Source organism: Beta vulgaris, chromosome 9 (assembly GCF_026745355.1).
Source record: "Beta vulgaris subsp. vulgaris cultivar EL10 chromosome 9, EL10.2, whole genome shotgun sequence".
NCBI classification, from domain to species: Eukaryota; Viridiplantae; Streptophyta; class Magnoliopsida; order Caryophyllales; family Amaranthaceae; genus Beta; species Beta vulgaris.
In genome coordinates, this window is record NC_079210.1 from 31154781 (window position 1) to 31166924 (window position 12144).

Below are 12144 nucleotides of genomic sequence, written 5' to 3' on the forward strand. Positions count from 1 at the left end.
TCTGATTACCTGCAGAAGAAGATGTTAGCAGATAGGAGCAAACAACTCAGATAAGGCACATAATGATGCAAAGATGTAAACTTAGACTCTTTAAGGATGCATGAGACGCATGCAAGGATTAAGGTTATTCAAAGCTAAGGAAGATGAAACGTTATACAAGGTCGGAGTTATGCTAGGCTAAAAAAGATGAAATGTATTGCAAGGTCAAGGTTATGCAAGGTTCGGAGGAATGAAATGTAGTGCAAGGTTAGGGTTTTGTAAGGTAATGAGATTTAAGTACGTAAAGAATAATTAAAGATAGATAGATTGATTTTTGAAAACTATTTAAGTAAATAATCGAGCCCTGCAATCAAGATATGTAGATTACATCTTTTAGGAGTTTGATTTGGAGGAACCACCACATACATAAGAAGCCCCCATTTTGGGTAATCTTGGCTTGAATTAGGCATTTCGAGCCTAGATTGGAATGCGCTCGATCTGTATTAAGTATTTAAAGTTCTTCACTAGGAATACTTCTTTGGGGAGTTTATATCAGCAAAGTCATATATCGCCATAGACCATGAAATTGAAGGAGAGTCCTTCAGGGACAAGGAGAGTTTGAATTTAAGAATAAAAAGTTTAAATTTTGTGACTTAAATAAATTTAGATGGGAAAAAGCTTTGACGTAGCTAGGTTCTCGAGTCTATGTTGGGATCTAGAAAGAGCATGCTCATTAATTCTAGAAAGTCAAATCATTAGCCCTTGATTAGTTTGTTTTGTTGAAGCGGTCGAACCTCGAGATGAGGATTCCTACGTATCCTTGCGGAATCAAAGTTTTCATAGTTTTGGATCTGATTTATTTCTCTGCTTTTTTGGTGTCCTAACTTTTTCCTAGGCCACCCTTTCGGGTTTTCAACCTAGCGGGAAAAGAAGTTATGGTTGGATATGAAAGGTTGAGGTTTCAAGTTTTGATAAAGATTTAATTGACTAGGCTAAGGTAGGATCATAAATTTGGATTATATGGGTTAGGTTTTGACGGATTGAATTTTTTTTAATGAGGTATATAACTTATGTGCAAGCCCCCTAGCTTGACTTTTTATTTCTTTGCTTTTGAATATTTTTTTTGCATTTTTTTCTTTTCGTCCTGTGCGTTTTCTTTTTCTTGTGTTTGCTTTTTTTTTGCACTTTGAATTTTTTTTCACTTTTTTTTTTTTATTTTTTCTGGCATTGATCTTTTTTATGTACTGAAGCTTGCACACAAGTTCTTGGTATGGCTATTGAAACGTTTGCAGGATATTTTTGAAGCTTTGATTTTGAAGGGATTATTTGGTTAATGGAGATGATAGTTTAATGGATTTTTTTAATTTTTCTTGGTTGCATGGAGATGGTTTATGGATGATGGCTTTTGGAAGGTGATGGAGGAAAGAGGGGAATAATTTTCAGAGTATGTCAAATTTTTTTTTTTTTTGTTATTTTTAATCAAGTTTATTTAGGTTATTTAAGTTTCATCATTAAATTAAAAGCTTAAAAAAGGAAGGCCAATGTAAATGAAAAAAAAAGCAATTATTTTATTAATTAGAAATAAATGGAACAAGGTTGGTAAATATTAAAGTCCTAAATGACATAGACTCGACAGAAAAAGAAATAAAGGAGCTAGGGTAGTGACTCTCTGACTCAACCTAGAAAAGTAGCGCTAAATGACTAAGCCCCCTACACTGTTGAGACGATGCCCAAGGGGTTGTTGTTATTACTAATTGTTGCTGCAGGCGGAATTGGAAGTCTACCATTGTCAACCATATATTGCAGAGCTTCCTTAAAGGCCCAACACAGAGATGTTGGATACCCATATCTTTGGTGATATTTGCAATAAGCATTAGGATTCCACTTATTGGACATTATCAGGTGCAGGGTCTGGAGTAGGGCCAATATGTTGGATTGCTCCTCTTACATGAAGCGTATTGAAAGCTTCTTCTAAAGTTCCCCTTAAAGGGAGTGAAGATTCTTTGAGGCTTTTGATAACATCCCTTTTCAGTAGTTAGAGCATTGACATCATTGCTTTTGGAGTTAGAAGATTGATGTTACTCTTCTTGAAAGATCTATTGTAATTGTAATCCTTATTCTTTGAGGCTGCTTGTTATTGTGATCCTTATTCTTTAAGGCTTGTACCTCTTCTTTGATCAGTAGGCCTACCTTATAAAGTTTCCTGAAAGACTCTATAGGTTGGAATTTGATGTGATCTCCATCACTAGTAGAATAATTGCTTATTGCTACGGTAGTATTGCTGCGGTTCTACCCATATGCAGCAATATATCACGTAAAAAGAAAAGAAAAAATATAAAATAACTATATTGCTGCGGTTTCGAACGAAAACCGCAGCAATATGGTTTGAACGAAATATTTTTGAAATTTTTTGACTATTTGACCAAATATATTGCTGCGATTTCTGACCAAAACCGCAGCAATATATTAAAATAATATAAAAAATTATTATTTCAACCTATTGCTGCGGTTCCTACAAAAAACCGCAGCAATAGGCTTTTTAAAATAAAAAATACGCGCGGCCCAATTAGGGTTTTGTTCCTTCTCCTCAACCGTTTAAGTAAAAAGATATTTCTCTCTCTCATTTGCTCCTCATCAGCCGTTTAGGGAAAAAAATATTTCTCTCTCTTCTCTCTCTCCTCTCTCTCTCCTTTCTCCTCTCTCATTTCCGGTTTACAGATCGTTCGCCGCGCCCTTAGCGCCTCGCAACAACACCTTCTCTTCATCTCCTCTCTTTCTCCACTCCTCGTTTCGCCGGCGTTCGTTCGTCTCCACCAAAGTCGTTCGCCCCTTCATCTCCACCAAATTTGTTCGTTCATTCGTTCAAATAATGAACACGTCTCGAGTTCGTTAGTTCGTTCGCCATTGGTTTGTTAGTTCTTCGCTCCCAGTCGATCGCCGTCGTGTTCGTCTCCACCACCGTCGTTCGCCGTATTCCCCTCCACCACCGTCGTTCTCCATCTTCATCTCGAGTTCGTTCGCCGTCCACACTAAGTGTCGTCTAATGTACTTCTGTATCTCATAAGTTAGGGTTTCAAGATCTAATCCATTTTCCTTTAATTTTTAATATTCTTTATTAATTCTATGTATATCTTGTATTCTTTATTAATTCCATTTTCCTATCTCAGAAGTCTTCTGTATCTCTTTTTTTTTCGTTTTTTTAAATTTTTGCTTATTCCTTTAATTTTTAATATTCTTTGTGAATTCTATGTATATCTTGTATTCTTTATTAATTCCATTTTCCTATCTCAGAAGTCTTCTGTATCTCTATTTTTTTTCTTTTTTCGTTTTTTTAAATTTTTGCTTATTAGTTCTGTTTTATTTTTTTAATATATTTTTGTAATTAGGGTTTGTAAAATATTATTTTTATTGAATATATAGCGGTTTGGTTTAGTTACTTTTGTGTTATGGTACTTGAGTGCTGTAATAGTCTCCTTGATAGAATGATATTCTTTGAAATCTAATTGCAAATATGCAAAAAAATTAATTTCAAAATACAAAAAAAAAAAAATTGTTTGCCCATACCAGGACCTATTGCTGCGATTTTGGATAACAACTGCAGCAATAGATCAAGATATTATTGTGGTTTCTAGCGAAAACCGCGGCAATACGTTGTACTTTTTTAATAAGAAATAAACATATTGCTGCGGTTTTGCCCAGAAACCGCAGCAGTATGTTCATATATTGTTGCGGTTTAAAACCGCAGCAATATATTGATTACCTATTGCTGCCCCCTTAATTGTTGCGCGGTGAAAACTGCCGCAATAGGCCACTTAATGACCGCAGCAATAAGCCAATCTGACCCAACCTTCTTAGAGAATTGGACCAAGGAATTCGAGAAACTATTTGAGGTTGTTAACTGCCCTGATGGCATGAGAGTGGGTCAGGTTGTGCTGTATCTGAAAGATGAGGCTGATCTATGGTGGAGGGAGAATGGGGCTAGGCTGAGTGGTGTTGAAGGATTTAATTGGGATGCATTTGTGATTACCTTGAGAGGAAAGTTTAACCCTGCCTTTATGAGGAAGCAAAAAGCCCAAGAGTTCATTAACCTTAGGATGGGTAGTATGACCATCTTTGAGTACTACGGCAAGTTCATAGCCCTGTCTAGATTTGCACATGAGGTTGTAGCCACTGAGGAGCTTAAGGCCCAGAGGTTTGAGCAAGGTTTAACCGATGAGATCCAATTGGGATTAGGAGGTGAGACCTTTACGTCCCTAGATGTTGTGTATGGGAGAGCATCTCATATTTATGGTTTACAGACAAGGAGAGATAAGAAAAATGGGGTAGTAGGCGAAAAGAGGAAGGATTTCAATGCTGGGGGAAACCAAGGGAATTTCAAGAGAAACCTAAATGACAATGGAAATTTCCAAGGGAGAAACAACCAGGATAACCGTAGTCAGGGTAGACCTGGTAGATTTTACCATTGCAAAAAGTGTAACAAAAATCATCCTGGCAGAGACTGTAAGGGAGACCTAGTGGTTTGCCACTACTGCCAAAAGAAGGGTCATAGGGAGTTCGAGTGCTACGCTAAGCATGGCAAAGACCAGAAGAGTCAAGGAAATGGTTAGGTCAGGGTCCAACCAGTCAGGAAACCAAGGTCCTAAGCCTGGAGGCCTGGAGGGCAGCAGAATAATCAAGGGAACTATGGTAAACCTACAAGTGAGAACCCCAACCAGAGTAAGCCTGCAGGAAAGATGTACGTGATGAGTCGGAAGGAAGCTGAGAAATCTGCCGACGTAGTTACTGGTAATTGTTCTATTAACTCGGTCCTTGTCAAAACATTATTTGATTCGGGGGCGACTCATTCTTTTATATCGTCATCTGTCCTAAAGAGTTTGGGGTCAGTAGATTTTGAAGTAATTGACTTGTCTATTATTATTCCTACTGGCGAAATCATAAGGTGTACTAAGTTGTTTAAAAACCTGCCTTTGAAGATAGGAGGTTGTGTCTTTCTGTCTGACTTAATAGAATTCGATTTGGGAGACCTAGATGTAATTCTTGGAATGAACTGGTTAAGTCTTTACAAGGCCAATATCGACTGTGAAATTCAGAAAGTAGTGTTGAGAAACCCTTTGGGAAAATTGACCTCCTATAGACGTTTTGGGAAACCTAAGAAGTTTGGAGTTATCTCTGCTATGCAAGTGAGGAAATTGATGAGAAAAGGGTGTGAATTATTTTTCTATAGTGTGCAGGATGTGAGTAAGGGAGTCGAAGTAAAACTTGAGGATGTCCCAATTGTGAACGAGTTTATGGATGTATAACCGAGTGAGATTTCAGGTATGCCACCTGCTAGAGCTATTGAGTTCACCATAGACTTAGTTCCTAGAACTGCACCTATATCTAAGGCACCCTATAGAATGGCACCTCCTGAGATGAGTGAGTTGAAGATGCAATTGCAAGAGCTATTAGATAAAGGTTATATTAGACCTAGTGCATCACCTTGGGGAGCTCCTGTGTTATTTGTGAAGAAAAAGGATGGAAGCATGGGGCTATGTATTGATTATAGGGAGTTGAATAATGTGACCATCAAAAACAAATACCCTTTGCCTAGAATAGATGACCTATTCGACCAATTGAATGGAGCGAGAGTGTTCTCAAAGATTGACTTACGTTCAAGATATCATCAATTGAGGGTAGCTGATAAGGATGTACCTAAGACTGCCTTTAGAACGCATCATGGTCACTATGAGTTGATTGTAATGCCATTTGGCTTAACCAATGCTCCTGCTATATTTATGGACTTAATGAATATGATATTTCATGAGTTTCTAGATAAGTTTGTAGTGGTTTTCATTGATGACATTCTAATATATTCGAGGAATGAAGTTGAGTATGATGAGCACTTGAGGATCATTTTGGAGACATTGAGGAAAAACCAATTATATGCCAAGTTCTCTAAATGTGAGTTTCGTTTGGAGAAAGTAGCGATTTGTGTCACTATGTGTCTAAGGAAGGAGTCTTAGTAGATCCTGCTAAGATTTAAGCTGTGAGTGAGTGGCCAGCTCCAAAGAGCGTATCAGACATTAGGAGTTTCTTGGGTCTAGCTGGCTATTATAGGAGATTCGTGCGAGATTTCTCAAAGATAGCAAGGCCTATGACCAATTTGATGAAAAAGGAGTCTAAGTTTGAGTGGAATGAAAATTGTGAGGAAGCTTTTCAGATTTTAAAGGATCGTTTAACCTCTACACCTGTTTTAACCCTGCCTGATGGAAATGAGGGATTTGAGGTGTATAGTGATGCTTCGAAAAATGGTCTAGGATGTGTGTTACAACAGAATGGGAAGGTAATTATGTACGCGTCGCGTCAATTGAAACCTTATGAGACTAATTATCCTACCCATGATCAAGAGTTAGCTGCCATAGTGTTTGCATTGAAAATTTGGAGAAATTATCTATATGGAGCAACTTGTAAGATATTTACAGACCATAAGAGCCTAAAGTACATTTTCACTCAAAAAGACCTAAATATGAGGCAAAGAAGATGGCTAGAGTTAATAAAGGACTATGACCTAGACATCCAGTATCATGAAGGAAAGCGAATGTGGTTGTTGATGCCCTAAGTAGAAAATCGAGTCATAGTTTGAGTGCTTTGATAGTTCCTGAGGAGTTGTGTCGAGATACGTAAAGGTTGAGCTTAGAAATTTTAAATCTCGGGGAAAGTGAGACAAGACTTAGTACTCTTTCTTTGGGTTTGTCAGTTTTCGACGAGATCATAGAGGGTCAAGTTGGTGATGAGCACCTAGATAAGATCAAGGAGAAAATGAAGCAAGGTAAAAAAACTGACTTTAAGATTCACGATGATGGGATTCTAAGGTTTAAAGGAAGGTGGTGTGTACAACAGAAGTGTAATGACCTTAAGAGATGCCTTATGGATGAGGGACATAATACTCCATATTCAGTGCACCCTGGGGTGATAAATTGCATAAAGACCTTAAAGTTATCTATTGGTGGCCAAACATGAAGCGAGAAGTAGCTGAGTATGTGTCTAAGTGCCTAACCTGTCAGAAGGTCAAGATAGATCATAAGAGACCTATGGGAAGGTTCAATCTTTAGAGGTTCCTGGATGGAAGTGGGATTCTATTTCTATGGACTTTGTGACTGCCTTACCTAAGACGAGGAGTGGAAATGATACCATTTGGGTTAGGATAGATTGACCAAAACCGCCATGTTTATACCCATTAAGGAGACATGGAAAAATAAGCAGCTCGCTAAGACTTATATTAAGCATGTGGTGAGACTACATGGAGTTCCAAAGGATATTATTTATGACCGTGACTCTAGGTTTCTATCGAAATTTTGGAAAAAGGTCCAATTAAACCTTGGGACAACATTGAAAATGAGTACAACTTTTCACCCTGCGATTGATGGTCAGACTGAGAGGACTAATCAAACTATGGAGGACATGTTGAGAGCATGTGCGATTGATTTTCAAGGTAGTTGGGAGGACCAATTAGATTTGATTGAGTTTTCTTACAACAACATTTATCATGCAAGCATCAAAATGGCACCTTTTGAGGCCTTATATGGACAGAAATGTAGAAGTCCCATTTGTTGGAATGATTTTAGTGAAAATATCGTCTTAGGGACAGAATTCATTAAAGACACTGTTAAGAATGTCAAACTAATTCAGGCTAGAATTCAAGTTGCGCAAGATAGACAGAAAAGTTATGCTAATTTGAAGCGTCGTGAGGATGAGTTCGCCATAGGTGAGCTTGCAAAAATGGGAGACATGGAGAATGCAGGTTTAATTGACAATGGAAATCAGGATGAAGTGTGGCATCTTGTTTGGAACCTTGGCAGGCCACCTAAAATGCAACACTTCCTATTGAATGCGTGCAAAGGAAACGTGGCTGTGCGAAAACGACTTGCTCATCGCCGCATTATCAATGAAGTTCTTTGTCCTATTTGTAGAGTTGAAGTGGAGACCAACCATGCCTTGTTTGATTCCGAAGCTGCGCATGAAATTTGGCAACAGTGTGAGCTGAAGTCTCACCTTGAAGATGCTCCTTTTTCGTCCTTTATGCAGAGATTAGCTTGGTTGGCTAGAAAATGCAATCCCAGGAGGTGCACGGTGGCAGCACTGATGTGGACTGTCTGGAGATGCCAAAATATCATTTTTCTTCCCGAACATGAGGCCACAATTTACCATTGTGGCAGCAGGTTTTAAGAAATTGGTTCATGACTACAAGGTCTACTCAAAGATGGTGTTCTGCAATGTTATAGCTGTTGTACAAGGGGGGAGGTATAGTGAAGGTTAACACACATGCTCATGTGCTGGAACAAGGCAAAGTTGGGCTTGGTGTTGTGATCTGAAACTCCTATGAATCTATCCTTGTGGCTGCAAAGAGAGAATCGCATAATACATCTCCAGAAATTAAAGATATGGAGGTTAGATATGGAATGCAATTAGCTTATCATCTTGGATATGTTCGAGTTTCCATGGAATGTGATGCTCCCAATGTGGTTAACGTGATCAAAAGCACAAGTGGTCTCTCCGATTTACTTGGTTTATGATGACATTAGAAAAGATGGGTCGCTCTTTCTTTCATACAATATATCTCATGTTGAACGGGAATGTAATATTGTAGCTCACCTAGTGGCAAGGTGCGATACTAGTTCTCATTTGGAGTATGTTTGTATGGGTTCTTGCCCCCGATACTGGCGGAACTTCATTTGATTTAATAAAATGTTCGTGCTCGTTTTCCCGTAAAAACAGTCTCTAATGAAAGAGGGAACAAACAAAGTCATGCTGATATCAAAAGTATGCGCCAAATAAGGACCGTAGAAAATCCATTTAAACCAATGATCCAATACCACACCAAAAGGATCCAGGACACGTCTAACACAAACATTAGAAAAGATGGTCCACAAAAACATACTCCTCAACTAGCAATAAGCTACGTTGTACAAGTCATTCGTACCGAGAGTACAAATCCCTCTCTTTCCGTTTCCATTGATAACTGAATCTTAGTACTTCCCCTGTTTCAAAATAGATGATACATTGTCTATTTATGGGTGTTTCAAAATAGATGATACATTGTTTTTTTTTTCCTTATTTAGTAACTTTTGCCTTACAATTTTACCATTTTACCCTTACTAACTTGTGTTATGTACATTAATCTACTTCTAATAATCTGATTAATCCTAACCTAAAACTAACGATTCCCACCATTTTTTATGACCCACCAACTACCCCACTTGAATTCCCACCCCACCTCTTCATCTAACCTAGGGTTCTTCATCATCATTCATCTCCCTCATAACTGCTCATCTCCCTCATAACTGCTCATCTCCCTCTCCCTCATAACTGCTCATCTTTCTATAAGTTTTTCAGATCTACTCTCTCTCCTGAAACACCAACTCTTCAGATCTTCGCTCTCTCTCTCTCCTCATCTTCGTTTTTCTTTCTGTTCTTCGCAATTTTGCTTGAAAATCATTTTTTCTCTCCTTAAAAATGGTTTGTGATATCAATTTGGAACCTTTGATTGATGCGCATTTTGAAACTACGGATGAGGGAGAGGCGATGTTCATCTATGACATCATGAAATCAATTGAACATGGTTCTCCTTGGCCCCGTAGACTTTACGAATCAGGGGCTGCTGAAAAGTGTATGGGTCCAAGTGCTTGCAAAGCTTTGGGTGCTGTTCTTCAAAATATCAAGGACATGAAGGAACCTTGGTTTCCTGATGATTTACCAAGTGAGTCCTCTGAAGAAGATGAAATTATAGATCTGGTGAGTTCCGAGGAAGATGTGAAAGAAAAAGTGGTTTTCATCAACAAAAGCATTGTACATTTCTACTGCTGCATCCATTTTGTCCAGATGCAGCAAATGATGATGAGATTAACAAACTGATTTTTTTTTTTTGCCTTAGATTTTGGTTGGTTAATATAGTGCTGCGAGTGTGTAGTGAATGTGTAGGAGAGAATGTTCTCTGCCTTTATGTAAGCATTTTGGTTGGTAAAACTGATTTTTTGGGGGAATGTTTGTAACCCTTAAATAGGGAAAACAAGGATTTGGTGGTTAATTCAACAAAAGTTTAAGTGCTTTCAAATTTTAGAGGGAAGCCAAAATTTTCTGTTTTGGTTGAAAAGGTTTGATGTGTAAAAGGTGAATGTACTTACAAAAAAATGGAGGGAAAAAATATAATGGTCCCCTTTGTTCCCCAAAGCTGGCGGCATCAATTCAAGTGGTCCCCAATTTTTTCTTTCTCCCTCCTTTTCACATGGGACCACTAGAATTAATTATACTACCTAAACATACTTATAAAATTTTGCCTAGGAGTCCGTTTTAATCACAATGTATCATCTATTTTGAAACGGAGGAAGTATTACTTTTGGGGTAACAGTCACACACACGTATTTTAAGTTGAACCTTTCACCGTGAATTTCTCCTTAATGGATAAAGAGTGATTTTCTCAACATGCTCTTTAATGCTACATTCATCTAATGAGGTTAGATTTGGCAAGTGCCAACTTTCCTTTTAATGGATAAAGAGTGATTTTTATACACGAATTTTATGCTCTTTTAATCCTTAATGTGTTTGGATAAACTTAGTACCAAGTTTTTGTTCTCTTATTTTTTCTATGGAAAAGGGCATAAAATCAGCAAAAAGTTGTAACCAAGCGTTATTATTGTTAGTTTGTGTAGTGTAAATGTTATGACTATTTTCCTTTTATTGAATATTTGAGGAGAATTTAAAGTTTATTAGAGGCTCTCATATTGTGTTTTTTGTTTTTGCCAAGGATGCCAATCATTGGATTCCATTTTATGGTTTACAGTAGTTTGAATTTTTCGACAACTATTATAATCGCCTGAGTATCTTCAAGAAGTTATTGCATTTCGACCCTTGTTTTAGTTTTAAGAAAATGAGTTTAATGTTTTTTCTTTAAAAAAATTATTCATTGCAAGAATCATGTGTTTTCAAGAAGTTTGAAATAAGCTTAATGCATATATACCTATATTTCGTTGATAGTTGAGTACTATCTGGTTCGAGTTTGTTTGCAATGTATGTGTACCACAAACATAAGGTTTATTGAATTAGTTACAAGTGCATATGAATGTAAAGGATCACAGAAGATTGATGCTTATGGTAATTATTTTTGATATGAAATATCTTTCGAAAGCTGTTTAATATGGTTTTTAGAACGGAGATCCTTTTAATTATAGCTTTTCCTTATGATCAAGTGGTCTTTTGTCTAATATTCGTCATATTGTTAAGTATGTTGATGTATTGTTATTGTTTTCAATAAAATTAGCAATTATTTTTTGTGGTTACATTTGAGTTTTGACTTGTTTCTGAACAGAATTCATTCCTTTTTTTCATAAAGCTGGATAGAAACATTACAATAAATAGGTACTTATATCTATATTTGTTTGTTTTTCTTTTTGCCAATCTATATTGCAGGAAGTGGAAGGGCTGATAACATTCCACTTTCAAAAACTTGCTGGTGGAAAACTGTCGGAGAAGCAAAGAAAACATTTCTACACAAAATTGAAACGTGTAGTGGTAAATGTAGAAGTTTGGTTAGAGTCGGAAAGTGCTTATGATTGTCAGGGAGGAGGTGTATTTATTTCAGCTACAGGACATGTTTTGACTTTGGCACATATGCTACAAAATGAGGAAAATGAAACGATACAACAACTACGAGTGGTAACTAATTGGGGGGAGAAATACTCGGCATCTATTATATCGTTTGATGAAACTCTAGGTCTTGCTCTCCTTCAATTATCAACCACAGACACCAGATTTCCATTTGCAAAAATTTGTAGGGATGAATTGAATATAGGTGAAGAAATATCTCTATTATATAAGGGAAGGGGGGAGCAATGGTGTCCTCTTTTGAAATGTCTATTTTGCCCCCCTTCCCATTCTAAATTACAATTTCACTTACAAATCAAAGGGACTTCAAACAAAATACCAAAAATATATCTATAACAATCACTCACAAGTCAACTAAAATCATAAAATTGCATAATTTACGTTATGCAAATCATAAAATGAGGAAACTTTATAAAACTTAAAAATTCACTTACAAACTACAACCTATAAAAAAAATTGACTTGAAATCAAAGTGTCCACTTTCTTTACAATTTATGAAGTGTTGTACTTAATTCAAAAATCAACTAA

At 37.0% G+C, this 12144-nt stretch overlaps 1 protein-coding gene across 1 annotated transcript; it reads left to right on the top strand.

Annotated features, from left to right (window-relative positions):
• The first annotated feature begins 3794 nt into the window (after positions 1-3794).
• LOC125493595 (uncharacterized) lies at positions 3795-4586 on the top strand. The gene has a single exon (XM_048637063.1). It carries the CDS (start codon positions 3795-3797, stop codon positions 4584-4586), a length of 792 nt encoding a protein of 263 aa, XP_048493020.1.
• The last annotated feature ends 7558 nt before the right edge of the window (positions 4587-12144 follow it).